The sequence below is a fragment of the Gracilinanus agilis genome, chromosome 3, assembly GCF_016433145.1.
Source record: "Gracilinanus agilis isolate LMUSP501 chromosome 3, AgileGrace, whole genome shotgun sequence".
Classification (NCBI taxonomy): Eukaryota; Metazoa; Chordata; class Mammalia; order Didelphimorphia; family Didelphidae; genus Gracilinanus; species Gracilinanus agilis.
Genome location: NC_058132.1, coordinates 32,093,053 through 32,110,935, shown reverse-complemented (window position 1 = coordinate 32,110,935; position 17,883 = coordinate 32,093,053). Strand labels below are relative to the sequence as shown.

Below are 17,883 nucleotides of genomic sequence, written 5' to 3'. Positions count from 1 at the left end.
CTAAGCAAGGGCTAGGCAATTGGGGTTGAGTAACTTGCTCAGGGTCACACAGCTAAATCTTTCTGAGATCAGATTTGAACCCAGGTCCTCCTGACTCACTGTGCCACTTAGCTGCCCCCACATTATTTTTGTTGAACTGAACTTAGTCTCCCAACAAAGTTGGGCCCATTCAGAAAACTGTAGAATATGTGAAATGATTTGCAAAACACATCTAGAGAAATTCCCTAAGGAAAGTTTCTTAATCCACATTGTTAGAATATTAGATTTGAGAGTAATTTGTATGTGCCAAAAGAAATATAAGGAATATAGGACAAGGGATGCCAGCTCCATATTGCTTCCTCCAGGTTTATTGAAGCAATGCTTCAGGACAATTAAAAAAAATATTTTTCTTATAATGAAAAAAGCCACTTCATTGTTGTAAGACCATATACTCCTACAAAACCAAAAACCCCAAAATAAAACTGTAAATACACTGATGTGAAAGATAGTAGATTTTGATATTTCAGGACAATTTGCATGACCTTAATACAGCAACTGGGTCAGGAGGGAAGTTAAAAAGTCTTAACTCATCCCAACTCAGTTAACTGGCCTAGAAGGCAAAAGACTGCTTTTCCTGCTAAGAGACTTTGCTGGCTGGGTGCTACAAGACTGAATCACAAAAGAGCTAAGTTAACCTGGGGGCATTGGGTTCTGCCTACACAGGGAGGATCTTAAGGACCAGACATTTTAAGTTAGCAGTTGTATAAAGAATCAGGAACAGCAGTATTAGAGAAGAACCAGCAGATGGCAGTACAGCCTGGGAAACAGCCCAGAGGATGAAATCATCAGATCAGAGATGACATCAGCTGCTCTTTGGGGAGCTGCAGGTCCACCAAACCCAGGAGCCTGTGCCTCCCTTTTCCCTTTCACCAGGTTGGAGGGGTGGACAGGAGGCTATGGGAAAGAAACCCCCTGTTGTTGTTTTTTGATAGAAGAACTGTTGCCTCATTATTTCCTATTTTGTTAAATTGAACTCCTTAAATAAAAGTTAATTGGCTTCTTAAAGGAAAAAAAAAAAATACCTGATCTGATCTATTGTAATTTTAGGGACTCATTTTTGAAAGGGACATAAGCTACCAATAAAAAATAAGCCTCTTCTTCTTTGGGGGGCGGGTCTTTATATCTGCAGCTCCTAACACAGTGCTTGGCACTTAAAAATAAATGCTTTGATGCATCTAGGAAGGTGATTCAGTGGATAAAGAGCCACACCTGGGTTCAAATCTGGCCTCAGATACTTCTTACCTGTATGATCCTGGGCAAGTCACTCAACTCCCATTGACCAGCCCTTACTGCTCTTTTGCCTTGGAATCAATACACAGCATGGACTCAAAGACTGAAGGGTAAGGGGTGGGGGAGAATCAATTAGCAAGAATTAATTTGTCATTATCATTATTTTTTAAATACCCTTACTTTCTGTCTTAAAGGCAAGGGAGAAAAAATAAATTGGAAAGAATTAATTTATCATTATGATTATTTTTGAAAAATACTCTTACCTTCTGCCTTAGAATCAATACTGTATATTGGTTCCAAGGCAGAAGAGCTGTAAGGGCTAGGCAATTGGGGTTAAGTGACTTGCCCAGGGTCACACAGCTAGGAAGTGTCTGAGGCCAGATTTGAACCCAGGATCCCTCATCCCCAGACCTAGCTCTCTATCCACTGAGTCACCTAGCTGCCCCCCCAAATTGACTGCTTATAGGGGAATCTGGAATAAATTATCTACTTTCTTAGTGCTGACCCTACTAGGACACACAATTATATGCTTCCATTGGGTGGTGACTGATACCAAGTGAACTCCAGGCAATCTCTCCACCTCCCTCTGCTCTCAAGACAAGAAGGGACCCTAGCAAGCCTGCTAGAGGTATTATTGTCCATTACACTGAAGAAAATTCCAAGTCCCTATAGCTGGTCCTTAGACCTGCACAGTAATCAGGAATTTTTCCACTTGGGATAAGCATCCCAAATTGTGTCCAGGAAAAGAGGCACAAAACAGGCCCTCAAGTTTCAAGGGAGTGAGAGGAAGGAAAGAATCAACATTTTCTTTTATTTTTAAATTTTTATTAATTAATTTTTATAGTTTTTTTCCCAAGGTTACATGAGAATTAACATTTTAAAGGCACTTAGTGAGAAAGAACGCTATGCACATCCAGAGAAAGAACTGTGGGAGCAGAAACCCAGAAGAAAAACAACTGCTTGATCACATGGGTCGATGGGGATATGATTGGGGATATTGACTCTAAGTGATCACCCTAGTGCAAGTATCAGTGATAGGGAAATATAGGTCCTGATCAATGACACTTGAAAAACCCAGTGAAATTGCTCATTGGCTATGGGAGGGGGAAGGAAGGAGGGGAGGGAAAGAACATGAATCATGTAACCAAGGGAAAATTTTCATAATCAATGAAAAAAATATATAAAGAAAAGAAGGAAAAACAAATAAACAAGCAAACAAACAAACAAATAAATGAAAGCACCTAGTACGTGCCAGCCCTATGCAAAGCAAATATTAAGTGATCCTCACGATAGCCCTAGGAGGTAGGTGCTCCTATTATCCCCATTTTACAGTTAAGAACATTGAGGCGAACAGAGCATTGACGAGGTTGCTGCTTGGGAATCCACTGTAAAAGGGGATCAGGGCAGTGGGAAAGAGGAGGGTTATATGGAAGCTTATTTGAATGCAAATGTCTTGCCACTACTTAACGCAGTGCTTGGCACCTAGTAAGCGCTTCATAAATATGGATCGATGGACCCCTCGCCACTATCATTCATTATTTGCTGCGTAATCCAGCAAGGGCTGTCAATATCCTTTAAATTTAAAAAGCCTGGGCCCAAGGTCTGATCGCCCCACCCTAGTTATGGCTCCTGAGCTCGGCGCTTAGGACCACAGAGCCCGATCCCACTGGCTTTTGTTACAGGAAGCCGTGCCTGATCCGAATGCCCAAAGCTGCAGACTTTGATCAGCGTTCGACCTTTGCTCCCCTCCCCTCAGAACGGCAGGGACAGATCTGAGTGTTCAAAGAACAGCAGCCGCATTACTCGGGTTTTTTCCCGGCCATGTAAACATGTAGGCGAAAATAGCTGGCTGCATGGGCTGGAGTGAGTGATTGCCGGTTGCGATTTTTTCCCATCTCGCGTTCCCGTGGTTAGGGCTGGCGCATTCCGCCCGGGCTGTGTGGGAGCGTGCCTCTTCTCGAAATAGCCCCCTCACTGGGACACGGCAGCAGCCTGGAGGGAGCCAACCTTTAAGAAAACAGATCATAACAATCGGGGGCAAATAAAGGGGATGGCGGGGAGTGGGAGGATGGAAAGCTGCCATTGCCGGCTGGGACACTATGCCGGTACCGAGATGCTTAGGCGCGAGCCAATGGCAGAGAGAAGTGGAAGGCTTCCTTTATTGGGCACTTGTTTTCCTTTTGGTTTTTAACGGCGTTGTCCTTTCCCTCATTTACTCCAGTGAACCAACCCTTGAAAGAGGATAATAATAATAATAATAATAATAATAATAATAATAGACAGTTGGGTGGCCCAATGGATGGAGAGCCAGATCTAGAGATGGGAGGTCCTGGGTTCAAATGTGACCTCAGATACTTCCTAGCTGTGTGATCCTGGACAAGTCACTTGATTCCCATTTGCCTAATTCTTACCACAGTTCTGCTTTGGAACCAATACACAGTATCAATTCTAAGACAGAAGGTTTTTAAGGGCTTAAAAAATAATAATAATTGTGTAGAACACCTACTATGTGCCAGGCACTTTACAAATATTGTCAGAAAGAAAACAGTTGAACAAAACTGATCCACGAAGCAATGTTGTCTGACATTTCAAGAAGCATTCTGCCACCTTTCTCCTGAAGTAAAGAAAGTGTGTTTAATTGTTTCTTCTCTCCAGACCAAGACTGGTTATTAGGATTCCACTGCCTCCCTTTTATTCAAACCCTTACCTTCTGTCTTAGAATTAATACTATGTATTAATCCTAAAGCAGATGAATAAGGGTTTGGCAATGAGAGTTAAGTGACTTGCCCAGGGGCACATAGCTAGGAAGTGTCTGACGCTAGGACATTTGAACCTAGGACCTTTCCATTCATCTCCAGGCTTGGTTCTTTATCCATTGTACCACCTATTCCATTGTCTTTTTTTTTTTTAAACCCTTACCTTCCATCTTAGAATCAATACTGTGTATTGGTTCTAAGGCAGAAGAGCAGTAAGGGGTTAGGTGACTTGTTCAGGGTCACACAGCTAGGAAGTGTCTGAGACCAGATTTGGACCTAGGATCTCCCATCTCTAGGCCTGGCTCTCAATCTACTGCCTTATAATTGACATTTTTTTATTAAATTTTTTCCTCAATTATATGCAAAAACTAGTTTTTAACCTTTAAAAATTTTTGAGCCAAATTTTCTCTATCCCCTCTCCCCTCCCTGAGATGGTAAGCATTAGCTGGCATTATTATAGGCACTGTGTATGTTTTTTTCTTTTTGTTCTTACCGTGCTCAAAATCAGGTCATTCAAGGGTGTCCATGTTTCTCCACATTCTTCAGATTTGTTGTTTCTTTTGGGCTCATGGTTGATGTTCTATTGCATTTACACACCACACTGTATTTTAGCCATTTACTGATTGGTAAACATGTCCAGAATCCCAGAATCTTAGGACTGAAAAGGAGTCCAGAAGTGACTTCACACCACTTGTACCCAAATATCCATTACAAATAGCCATCCAGCCTGGCCTTGAAGACCTCAGAGGAGGGGGAGCTCCCCGTGGAAGTTCTTCTGACATCCAGTTTAAAGGGGTCTCTCTACTCTCCATCCTCTGCCCTTGGTTCTGCTCTTTGGGGCTGAGGAGAACAGGCTGATCCCTTTCACTGGCACACAGAGAGAGGGACAGAGACAGGGATAGAGATGGTAGGGAAAGGGATGGAGTTGAGACAGGGATGAGAGTGGAGATAGGGGCTGGACTTCCTTGGCTTCCATGATGCAATAGGGATTGGACCTATTTGTTCTTATTATAGGATATATATTCTACTTGACTACTGTCATGCAGTGGATGTATTACTGGGCTTGGAGTCAGGAAGCCTTGAATTCAAATTTTACATCACAGACATCTTTCTCAGCCTCAGTTTCTCCATTTGGAAATGAGGATGTTGGAGTCCATGGCCTTCCAGCTCTAAGGCTATTCTACCATTTCATTGAGATAGAGAACTCCCAGGGAGGAAGCTCCCTCCACTACTTTTTTCTGAAAATTAGAGTCTTTGAGAATTTCCTAGACCAGAGAACACATAGAGCCCTGTAGATATTGAAGATTGCTCTTCTGTTCCTTCCATGTCCTCCCTTCTCTTCTCCAGCCTAAATATACACGGTTCTGTGGGGGAGCTGGGCTACAGATTGAGTAGGAAGAGAAGTCTGGGCTGGCTCCCTGGTGAGGCAATGTGCTCTAGTGAATAGAACGCTTTCTGTGGGAGTCAGGAGACCTGGGTTCAGTATCTCACCTCAGATGCCCTTAATCTCACCCACTCTGTGTGACTCTTGAGCATGACCCCAACTCTCTGAGTCTTCATTCCTCCCTTTATTTTCAAGGGTTTTTTCCTATCACAAAAACTACTGCTAGAAAGACCTTTCCTTCTGTCTCATGGGCATTGTAACAATTAAAATGAATATAAAATAATCACTTTTAAAATATCATGTTTTATGAGATTTATTAGTAATCACTAGAAGTAAAGGAAGAAAAAGGTAAAAAATAAAACTGTCCCCTGTTTACAAGCTTGATATTATCCTCTATACTCTCCCTCATCAGACTAATCATCCCCCCCCCCCCTCTCTCTCTCTCTCTCTCTCTCTTTCTCTCTTTGCTCTCTGACTTTTTCTTTCTTTTTCTATCTCTGTCTCTCTCTGTTTCTTTTCTCATTTTCTTTCTCTCTGTCTCTCCCTCTATTTCCCTGTTCTTTTCTCTTTTCCCTCCCTAAACCCTTACTTTCCTTCTTAGAATCATTTATGGTTCCCAGGAAGAAGAGCAGTAAGGGATAGGTAATGGAGGTTAAGTGACTTGCCCAGGGTCTCACAGCTAGGAAATAGTCTTCTTAATGATTGATCTCCCCAAAAGACCAGTGATTTGCCCAAAGTCAAACAAGCAGGGTTACAGTTTGGGATTTGATCTCAGGTCCAGAGTGGAGGGGCTCTTCCCACTGTACCATTCTTCTTCCTTCAATGGAGGAAGAATCTCGTCCTCTCCCTGGCCCCAGGTACTCATAGTCTCTTGCCACAGAAGTTGTTGGCAGCACTTGTCCTGTGTTCAAAAGTTTCTAGGTAGAACTCTAGAATTAAGTCCTTATGGCAGCCAAATGTTTACTGTATGTCAGCTGCATATTTATCTGAACATATGTCACTGTGGTTCGTGACCACGCACTAAGCCTACGTTAGTCTTTTTGAGGCAACTAGGTGGCACAGTGGATAGAGTGTAAGACTTGGAGTCAAGAGGACCCAAATTCAAATCTTGCTTCAGATACTTCCTAGTTGGGTGACCCTGGGCAAGCGACTTAACCCTGTTTACCTCAGTTTCCTCTTCTGTAAAATGGGGATCACATTGGCACCTTTTTCATTGGGTTGTGGTAAGGATCATCTATGACAATGCATGCAGAGTGCTTTATAAACATTAAAGTATTCTAGAAATGCTAGCTATTATTATTTGTATTACTATGTTTTCTCTCTCCCCGCCTCCACTTCCTGGAGCTTCTCTGGATGTACCAGGACTCATCCGAGTGTGTGATTTCCTCTTGGCTTTCTATGTCCCTCTGGTTTCTGCTCCCCAGAACACTAGAGATTGATGAATAATTAAGAGGATAGTTGGAAGCTCAGAGGGGTTAAATCATTTGCCTGGAGCTACACCATTAGTTAAATGTTAGAAGTGGGATCTAACTACTACTTCACAGCTATACTTAGTCAAATGAAAAGGTTGGCTTAGATGGCCTCTGAGGTCTTCTCCAGCTTCAAATCACTGATCCCCGGAGCTGGGTTCAAAATCCTAGCTTTGCCATTTACTACCTCTGTGACTGTGGGCCAGGTTCATCTCTCCACCTGTTTCCTTATTTCTTCCTTACTCTAAGCCCAGCACTCTAACCACCAGGCTACCCCCACTTCTTAGGTTCATAATGGATATGACACTGAATTAAATCCTCAGTTCTTTGCCCTCACACCATCTTTTTTTTTTTTTTTTTTTAAACCCTTACCTTCCATCTTGGACTCAATACTATGCATTGGCTCCAAGGCAGAAGAGTAGTAAGGGCTAGGCAATGGGGGTTAAGTGACTTGCCCAGGGTCACACGGCTGGGAAGTGTCTGAGGCTAGATTTGAAACTAGGACCTCCTGTCTCTAGGCCTGGCTCTCAATCCATTGAGCTACCCAGTTGCACCCTACACACCATCTTATTCTATGTGTGAGCAAATCAAAACAATCCCACAACCGTATCTCTTTTCAAAATGAAACCCTAGGTTGGATGTTCCTGCCTGCCACCAGATAAAGTCCCAGATAAACATTGCTGGAGTGTGCTTTGGGAATAAATGCAGAAGGCCCTAGTGTCCCCGTTTAGATCCTGGGGGAAAGCAATGAGCTCCCCAGAACCCTTGGTTGTCATCCAATTTTATCCATATCTTTTTTTTAAACCCTTAACTTCTGTGTATTCCTTGGTGGAAGAGTGGTAAGGGCGGGCAATGGGAGTCAAGTGACTTGCCCAGGGTCACACAGCTGGGACGTGTCTGAGGCCGAATTTGAGCCTAGGCCCTCCCGTCTCTAGGCCTGACTCTCAATCCACTGAGCTACCCAGCTGCCCCTATCCATATCTTTTAAAGTGGTTGCTATATTCCAGGCACTGTGCTAGGTCCTGGGGATACAAAGACAGAAATAAATAGTCTCTGCCCTCTGAAAGGTTCCATTCTATTGGAGACAAACAGCGTGTACACAGATGGGCACATACAAGATGTATTCAAAGAAACTGTAAAATAATTTGTTAAGGAAAAGCCCACATAAGCAGGGAAGGGAAATAGGAAAGGTCTCATATAATAGAAAATACTTGAGTCGAACCCTGAAGAGAACCAGGGCTTATGGGGCAATGTGCACAATGGAGAAAGCTATGGTTTGGGAGTCACACCCAGGAGAACTGGGTTCAATTGCTTCCTCTGCATGACTTTGGACCAGGATCTTAAATTATTTGAACCTCAGTTTCCTCATGTGTCAAATGAAGGGGTTGGACTAGATGCCCTCTGGGGATCCTTCTGTCTCCAAATTCTAAGAGACAGAGGTGAGAGGAGAGACTCTTCCAGGCAGAGGGGTTAATGTAAAATGCTTATTTCAAGAGTGAGAATATCACCGAGCCCATCCATGTATGAAATCCCATCAGCTCTGTGGTTCTGTTATTAGACACTCATTAAGGTGTTGCTTTTTTTTTTTTTTTTAATAAAAAATCCACTTACATCCCCCATCATACAAAGGTTTGTGAGCTGGCTTCCCATCGTGATTAGCTCCAAGACACCTTCCCTTCTTGCTCCTTTCTTTTTTTTTTTAGATTTTTTTTTTAAACCCTTGTACTTCGGTGTATTGTCTCATAGGTGGAAGATTGGTAAGGGTGGGCAATGGGGGTCAAGTGACTTGCCCAGGGTCACACAGCTGGGAAGTGGCTGAGGCCGGGTTTGAACCTAGGACCTCCCGTCTCTTGGCCTGACTCTCACTCCACTGAGCTACCCAGCTGCCCCTCTTCTTGCTCCTTTCTGTTGAGACCAACACTATCCCATGTATAAGGGCAGTGATCAAGAAATCCCCTGCCTTCCTGCCCCTGGTAGTCCCTTGCTACTGCCGCTGCCCCTCTGTGTAATTCGTCTCCACTTCATCTTAGCCCAAGCACTACCCTCAGCTAGACAATCAGAGTCTGGCATCCTTTTTAATGGGAGAGCTTACGCTGCTGTGTCTGATGATAATGACATCACATTAAGAGGTGAAAGGAAGTTTTTTTTTGCCTAGGGAAGGCTCATTGACTTAAAATTGGCTTCCACTCTGAGGTTTATTAGTACAGCAAAGTCACCCCATTTTACATCACTATTGCTAACCATCTTTATCTCCCAACTTTACTTCTCATTAATAACCTAGAAAAAGAAAGAAGGGAGGGGGGGGACCTCTTATAACAAAATGTATAGTTAAAAGGTGACCATGTCCCAAAATGTCTGTCTCTGCAACCTGTGTATATCATCTTTACTTTTCCCTAGATTCATAAATCTCTGTGTTAGTGCTATCATTAGCTCCATTTTACAAATGAGGAAACTGAGGCTTAGAGAGATTAAGTAATTTGCTTGGGATCTAGTAAAACTATCTGAGCCAGAATTCAAACCTAGTTCTTCCTGACTCTGAAATGAATACTCTGTCCGGGAGATAGTCAAGGTCCCTCTTTTTTTTTTTTTTTTTTTTTTTTTAAATCCTCACCTTCCCTCTTGGAATCAATATTATATATTGGTTCCAAGACAGAAGAACAGGAAGGGCTAGGCAATGGGGGTAAAGTGACTTGCCCAGGGCCACACAGCTAAGAAGTATGAACCCAGGACCTCCCATCTCCAGGCCTGGTTCTTCAGCCATTGAGCCACCTAGCTGTCCCAGATTCTGTTTTAGGCTGATCTTCTTCTGAGCTTATAAGGGTCTCTGGGATATTTGTTAGCACAGGGAGTGATATCTTCTTGCACAGCTTGTTCCCTTTGAGAGCATTATTAATCCCATCTCTTCCCATTTCCGCTGCCCTCCCATTAAATCACTGCCCAGATTCCTCCCATGGACCAACCCTTCTCTGGTCTAATTCTCTTCTGTGACCACGAACGCCTTCCCTTCCTCACCATTTGCTTGGCCTACACTAGCACAGGGCCAGCAGGACATTCAGAGAGACTGGGCCATGCAGACATGGGACAGAGGTTCTTAGCCCTTTTTGTGTGGCCTGGACCCCTTGGGCTGTCAGTTTGGAGTGGCCTGGGACCCCTTCTCAAAATACATAAAATAAAATACATAGGATCACAAAGGAAACCCATCATATTGAAATAATTACATACCGTTATTTAATATAGAATACATAATATATATTATATTATTTTATAACTACATACATATATACATCTTAAACTTCCTGGGCCATTTGGTCTGCAGACTCCAGGCTAAGAATCTTTTTTTATGGTATTCAAAGCCCATGTATTTGGCCTCTTCTCAAGGCCTTGAAAATCAGACTTTCCCTGGCTCAAGGGTGCGCCTTTAATCTCTTCCATCCTGCTGAGAATCTGCTGCTTTTACCGTCACAGATACTGCGGTCTCGTAGTAATAACCGCTGGCGTTTATAGAGCTGTATCGTTAAAGTTTATGGCTCACTTTAAATTTCTTCCCTCATCTGAGCCTTATTGCAACCCTGAGAGGCAGGAATAACAGCTATTATTAACCCTACTTCATGGACGAGGAAAGTGAGGCTTCCGGGTATTTAATGACTTGCCTATGGATGTGGAGAAAGTGTGGGATCTGTTCCCAGCTCTTCCTTATTCCAAGATTGGCATCCTATGGACTAAAGACCATAGACTCTGCCAAGGCCATAGGACTGGCTCCTTTGAGGGAGGGCAAAACCCCCAGCCCATGTTGATCTTGGAATCTGGAAGTCTAACACCATCCTCCTCAATCACTTCCTAGTTGTCTGACCTCGGACAAGTCATTTAAAATTCATTTTCCTCATCTGTTAAATGGGGCAACTAGGTGGCATAGTGGAGTCAGGAAGATCCAAGTTCAAATCCAGCCTCAGACCCTTACTAGCTATGTGGCCCTGGGCAAGTCATTTAACCCTGTTGCCTCAGTTTCCTCATCTGTGAGATAAGCTGGAGAAGGAAATGACAAACTAGCTTTGTGACCCTAGGCAAGCCACTTTACCCTGTTTGCCTCAGTTTCCTCATCTGTGAAATGAGCTGGAGAAGGAAATGACAAACTAGCTGTGTGACCCTAGGCAAGCCACTTTACCCTATTTACCTCAGTTTCCTTAACTGTGAAATGAGCTGGAGAAGTAAATGGCAAATGAGTTGTGTGGCCCTAGGCAAGCCATTTTACCCTATTTGCCTCAGTTTCCTCATCTGTGAAATGAGCTGGAGAAGGAAATGGCCAACCACTCTAGTATCTGCCAAGAAAACCCCAAATGGGGTCACAAAGAGTCAAATGTGACTTGAAAAATGACTAGAACCAGATTGGGGAAATCCTGCCTTCTGCAGGAAGTCTTCCCCTATAGCCTTAATTCCAATATTAATTATATCCTATTCATCCTGTACATAGCTTGCTTTGTATATATTTGGATTTTTGTTGTTGTTGTTGTTTTTTAACACTTACCTTCCATCTTAGAATCAATATTGTATATTGGTTCCAAGGCAGAAGAATAGATAGGGATAGGCAATGGGGGTGAAGTGATGTGCCCAGGATCATACAGCTAGGAAGTATCTAAGGCCAGGTTTGAACCCAGAACCTGCTGTCTCTAAGCTTGGCTTTCAATCCATTGAGCCACCTCGATGGCCCCTGTATATATTTGTTTACATGTTGTCTTCTCCCCCCCATTAGATCATGAGCCCCTTGAGGGCAAGGATTGCCTTTTTCTTTTTCTTTTTTGCATCCCCAGCAATTAGCACAGTGCCTGGCACACAGTAGATGCTTAATAAATGTCTATTGCCTGAATGAGAGGGTTGTTCTGAGGATCGGATGAGATAATATTTATAAAATGCTCTATAATTATTAGCCATCATTATGAATATCAGCTATCAGAAATATATAATATTATATTTATAATATATAATATCCTATATCTCTATCACTCCTCAGCTCTGCTCTTAAGTAGAACAACGTGCCTCGGGGGCCATAGTGGGGCTGAAGTCAGCCCAAGCCTTTCCAGAGTTGGAGGGCATGAAATTTCCATTAAGGATGGAATTGGCCATTTGAACATGACTGACGATGGGGAGGTGTTTTCTCTGAGGGCTGAGCTGAGAGTCGTTTATTTTTCCTCATAGCCTTCTCTTCCCTGGCGATATCAGTGGTTTTATTTAAGTTATAAATAGGACCAAGGATGGAAAAAAGAAACCCTCCAATATTTCATCTTTTTTTACTCCGGCCTTAGAAAGTCAAACCCGAGTCACGGAACAGGAAGAATCAGGAAGGGCCCAGTTTTTATTCCGATCAAACGTTCCCTCGTTCCTTGTCGTGTTCAAAAGCATCACGCGCTTTGCTCCTTCTCCCCAGGGATGCGGGCATCTCCTTCAGGCACAGGGACCAGGTAGGCAGTCACCAAAGAACGCAGCCTCCTTCTAAGAAGAGACCCTTTATTACATGCAGGGGGCCAGAGATCCGCCCGATGGTTTTTTTTTTCTTTAACATTTAATCCAAGATACATAATAACCACAGTGAGAACCCCCAGGCTCCCTCCACCCAAAGGTGCAACCCCGGAGGATTGAGAAGCACCCTGTGGGGCTAAAAATCCAAACCTCCCTTAGTGTGTTCAGTCACCCAGACATCAGGCGGTCAGCCTCCAAGTTAGAAAGGAAGAGCTGGGACTGGCAAAGTTATCTATGTGACATGGGGGAAGTCCCGAGCCTCAGTTTCCTCCTCTTTAAAAAGAGATTTGGGGATTAGTCTTTAGTCCCCTCCAGCTGGCATTCCAGGATTCCAGAAAGATTTTCTGCTGCTGAGGATGCTGCTTTGGTCATCCTGGGGTGGCTCAGCATTTGGGGTTGGCTCTTCAGGACCAGGGAGAGGGGCGGATGGAGGAATCCAGAACTGGGAAAGGCATTATTCATCTGCCTGGGCAACAGTGAGGCAAAGCCAGAGGTTTCAAAGGTTTTTCTTTAGGGGATCCCCCCCTTCCTCTTCAAAAACAAATGAGTCAGGGGTACGAAGCAGACTGGAGGTCTGGTGTCTCTTTGATAGCAGTGAGGCGAAAGCAGAGCTGAGGGTCCAAAAGGCGTCCCCCGTTTGTGTGTGTATGTGTGGGGCGTGTGTGTCTGCTTTTACATGGTGTATGCCACCCAGTAGATAACATTGACGGCAGCGAAGGCTGCTGGGAATACCGCTCTGGCATAGATATCGATGGTGTCAGCATCTATGGGCTTGAAAAATGACCTCAAGCCTCCCTTTTTGCCAGCTGCGGGTCCTTCCTGCTTCTTCGTTTCCCCTGTCTCCACCTCCACTGAACGATAGGAACCCATGAGGTTGCCAGGGATTCTGTGTTGGCGATGGGAAATGGCCAGCTCCTGATTAATGCCCGCCGCAGAGAGGGAGAAGAGCACGATGGCATTCTTCACATTGACCTGCAAAGATTGGAGAGTCACAGACTGAGAGCTGGAAGGGACTTTGGATGCCATGAGTCCAACTCCCTCATTTAATTTTTTTATACTAAATTTTATTTTCACAAATACCTCATTGGACAGGGGAGAAAACTGAGGCACAGTTAAGTGACTTTCTGTTCGTCCTTCTCAGGCAGGACTTGAACTTAGGTCTTCTTGACTGGGCAGCTAGGTGGCACAGTGGGTAGAGCAGTGAACTTGGAATCAGCAAAGTTTATCTTGATGAGTTCACATCCAGCTTCAAACATTTACTAGATCTGTGACCCTGGGCAAGTCACTTCACCCTATCTGCCTCAGTTTCCTGATCTATGAAATGAGCTGGAGAAGGAAATGGCAAACTAGCTGTGACCCTGGGCAAGTCACTTCACCCTATCTGCCTCAGTTTCCTCATCTGTGAAATGAGCTGGAGAAGGAAATGGCAAACTAGCTGTGACCCTGGGCAAGCCACTTCACCCTGTTTGCCTCAGTTTCCTCATCTATAAAATGAGCTAGAGAAGGAAATGGAAAACCATTCTAGTATTTTTTCCAAGAAAACCACAAATGGGATCATAACTGAAATGATTGGACAATGATTTCTTGACCTAAAGTCAGGAAGCCCCAACCACTACATTATATTCCCTCTCCCTGGAGAATGTCAATGAGTATTTAGGCAGAAAGGACCTAGAATGGCCCCAAAGGATCTGTCTGCTGCTGGAACACCCACACTGCACCTGCCATGCCCTTCCCATACTGTTTGCCCTTATCCCAGAAAGAGCAGGCTTAAACCTCAGTCACTAATGGCTGGGATTATGTATACAACTGCCCAGTATGTACCAGGCCCCATGCTAAATCCTGGAATAAATAAAGCATTAAGGGGTCAGCTATGTGACTCAGGGGATAGAGAGCCAAGCTTGTAGATAGGAAGTCTTGGGTTCAAATTTGACCTCAAATACTTCCTAGCTGTATGACCTTGGTCAAGTCACTTAACCCTGGTTGCCTAATCCTTACCACTCTTTTGCCTTGGAACTAATACTTAATATTGATTCTAAGACAGAAGGTTAACTTTAAAGAGAAAAAAATACTAAGGAATTTGGAAGGAAGAGATCTTGAGCATCTCCCAGAATCATAGTATCCCCAAGGAGCCATTTAGCTTTTTTTTTTTTTAAACCTTACCTTCTGTTTTAGTAGAAATTCTTTTTTTAAATTCTTACCTTCTGTCTTAGAATCAATAAACTGTACTGGGTCCAAAGCAGAAGAACAGTAAGGAATAGGCAATGGGGGTTAAGTGACTTGCCCTGGGCCACATAGATAGGAAGTATCTGAGGCTAGATTTGAACCCAGGCCGATCCAGTTCTAAACAGGACTCTATAAACTTTCTGACAAGGAATCCACCAGTCTCAGCTGGAAAAAGCCTCATCTTCCCTCCAATGAGGGGAGATTCATTGCTACTCACTACCTGTGTGACCTTATCAAGTCAAGAAGCACTTATTAAGCGCCAGGCTCTGTGCTAAATGCTGGGGGTATAAAAACAGGCTGAAAAGAAAATAGTTCCTGCCCTTAAGGAGCTTACAGTCTACTGGGGGAAGACAACACATAATAGGGTGCTAAAATATAGCCATCTGTAAAATGGGTGCAGCTTAGTGGAAATACAAGTACTGAATTTGAATCTGTGAGCCTGAGTTCAAATCTAAAGTCTGCTACTTACTACCTGTGTGACCTTGAGCAAATCACTGGGGCTCAGATTTCTAATCCTTAAAATCAAGGCTTTGATGCTCTCATTTCTCTCATTAAAGAGGAAAAGAAGGGAAGGGAACAAACATTAAAGCACACAGCTAGGAAGTATCTAGAATATGCCAAGCACAATGTTAAGCACTTAACAAATATTTTATGAGTGTGTTTCCTGATCTGTGTTTCTGTCTCACTTTCTGCTTCATGGCTTCTCAGAGATAAAATGGTTAACCACTGGGAAGAACAAAGATAAAACAGACCAGATAGCATTTGGTTCTAGAAGCTGTGATCTGAGGATGCTGTGACCAGATGAATGCAGTGGTCCTCTAAATATGTGACCTTATGATCCTACCTTCTCTACTTCCCCTTTTAGACTTCACAACCTGGCCCCCTCCTACCTGCTCAGGCTTCTTATAGTTTCCTGCCCTCCATAGACTCTGTGATTCAGGGATACCGAACTTGTTCCTTGAACAAACCCTCCATCTCCCAACTCTGGGCATTTTCTTAGGCTGTTCCCAGAGCCTGGGATGCTCTCCCTCTTCGTCTCTGCTCCCTGGCTTCCTTCAAGGTCCCACCAATGTATAAAAAGCCTTTCCTTTTCCTCTTGGATCTTAGTGCCTTCCTCCTTCTGATTATCTCCAACTTCTCTTCCCTATGGCTTGTTTGTACTGAGCTCTTTGCATGTTGTCTTCTCCATTAGGTTGAGAATTCCTTGAGGGCAGTCTTTCACCTTTCTTTGCATCCCTAGCACTTAACATAATGCCTGGCACACTGTAGGTGCTTAAGAAAAGCTTCTTGCCTGTTGTTTGACTGAGGAAAATTTTCCCACCTCATTCTAACTCCCACATCTGTGTTCCTCATGACATCCCTTCAAAATTTTGAAGGCAGATGCCATGCCCCAGCCCAAGTCTTTTGTCCCCAGGTCCTTAAAGGCAGGAATCTGTAAGAAGGAAAGGATTCAGCCCCAGGAAAGCCAGAGAAATCCTATAGGGCCAGGGCTTGTTAATTTATTTTTGCTTTGGCCCTCTGACATCAGTTTTGTATGTACTAAGCATTCAGCGCGCAAACTCCTTTCATGAGTGTTGAGAGACTTATCTGGGACACTGAGAGGGTAAGTTACAGTCACAAGGGCTCTCTCCAGACTCCTCCTCCTTTTCTCACCCTACCTCATTGTTCACTTAAGAAACCTCAGTCTTGGAGTCCTCCTCCTCTGATTGATGTCTTCCTCCCCAGCACCATAATTTTAGGAAGGACACCAGCCATGCTTCACCTCCTTTTTGACTGGACTCTTTGGACTTTTTCCTATCAGCAGCATTGTCCTTGCATGGTTAGCCATTCCCATTTCCATTCTCCAGCCCTCAAACCCTTTTGTGTATTGTTTTCCTGCACAATAATGTAAGCTCCTTGCAGGGAGGGGTCATCTTGCTTGCTTATATTTGATATCTTTAGCACTTAGGACAGTACCTGGAACATAGTGTTTATTGATTACCTATCTATCCATCTATCTATTCATCCATCCATCTATCCATCTCTCTCACACTATTTATCTATCCATCCATCTAGCCATCTCTCTCTATCAATCTATCCTTCCATCTATCTATCCATCTATCTATCTATCTCTATCCATCTTTATCTGTCTATATCATCTCTATCTCTATGTATTTAATGCATCTGTCTATCCATCTATCTGTCTGTTCAACCATCTGTCCATCCTTCCATCCATCTTACATATCATCTATCTATCTATCTATCTATCTATCTATCTATCTATCTATCTATCTATCTATTCATTCTTCTATCTATCTTATACATCATTCATTTATCTATCTGTCTCTGTCTCTGTGACTTGTTCAAAGCTGAACAACCAGTGTATATCAGAGGCAGGATTTGAACCCACATCTTCCTGACTCATAGGCCAGCTCACCCACTGCCCCTACCCTACCTCCCTATTACCTTGTTCAGTTTGATTCAATAAGCAGGGTCCAAATGACGAGCTCTGCTGTGAGCAATAAAAGATCTGTTTCTGCCCACCAGCAGCTTATATCACAAGCATCCTGGCTGCCCATTCTCCTCTCATATTGGCACAGGGACAACCAGCTCCCAATCACTTAGGCTGAGAATTGGCACACTAGACTTGGATTCAGGCTGTACTCAGTGAAGGAAGGTACAGAGCGGCATCTCTGATGGCTCCCTATGGGGGAAGGAGTTCATCCCTGACCTTGGATGCCAGACAAAGGGAATCACATGCCAGGAGGCCCTCTGAACCCTGCTCCCTGGGATGCTCACCTCACTGCTCTGCTTGGTGACCTTCAGCTTGGCCTTTTGCTTCTTCATATAATCAGCATTGAAGTGGGCAAAGGCGTACTCTACCAGCGCAGCAAACACAAACACATAGCAAATCCAGAAGTACACATCCAGGGCTTTGATGGCTGAGGCTCTCGGGAGAGAAGAGCGGGCACTGACCATCAACGTGGTCATTGTCAGCACGGTGGTAATACCTGGGACAGGATAGCAAAACAGCCAGTTAGGCAGCTGGAAAATCCAATAGGCATTTATTAAGTGCCTACTGTGTGCAAAGTACTGTGGTAGTCACTAGAAAATGCAAAAACAAAAAATAAAAAGAATCCTTGCCCAGAAGGAAGGAAGGAAGGAAAGAAGGAAGGAAAAAGGAAAGGAAGGAAGAAAGGAAGGAAGGAAAGAAAGAAGAAGGAAAGGAAGGAAGGAAAGAAGGTAGGAAAGAAGGAAGGAAAGAAGAAGGAAAGGAAGGAAAGAAGGAAGG

The 17,883-nt window shown here is 43.8% G+C and overlaps 1 protein-coding gene across 1 annotated transcript in view; it reads right to left on the bottom strand.

Annotated features, from left to right (window-relative positions):
- Window positions 1–13,061: 13,061 nt before the first annotated feature.
- Window positions 13,062–17,883, bottom strand: part of GABRD (gamma-aminobutyric acid type A receptor subunit delta) — a 41,615-nt gene continuing 36,793 nt past the window's right edge. Inside the window, exons 10-11 of the mRNA XM_044668644.1 lie at window positions 17,391–17,602; window positions 13,062–13,361 (exon numbers count right to left, since the gene is read on the bottom strand). Of these exons, the coding sequence (XP_044524579.1) occupies window positions 13,062–13,361; window positions 17,391–17,602 (512 nt within the window). The remainder of the gene's footprint in view (window positions 13,362–17,390; window positions 17,603–17,883) is intronic.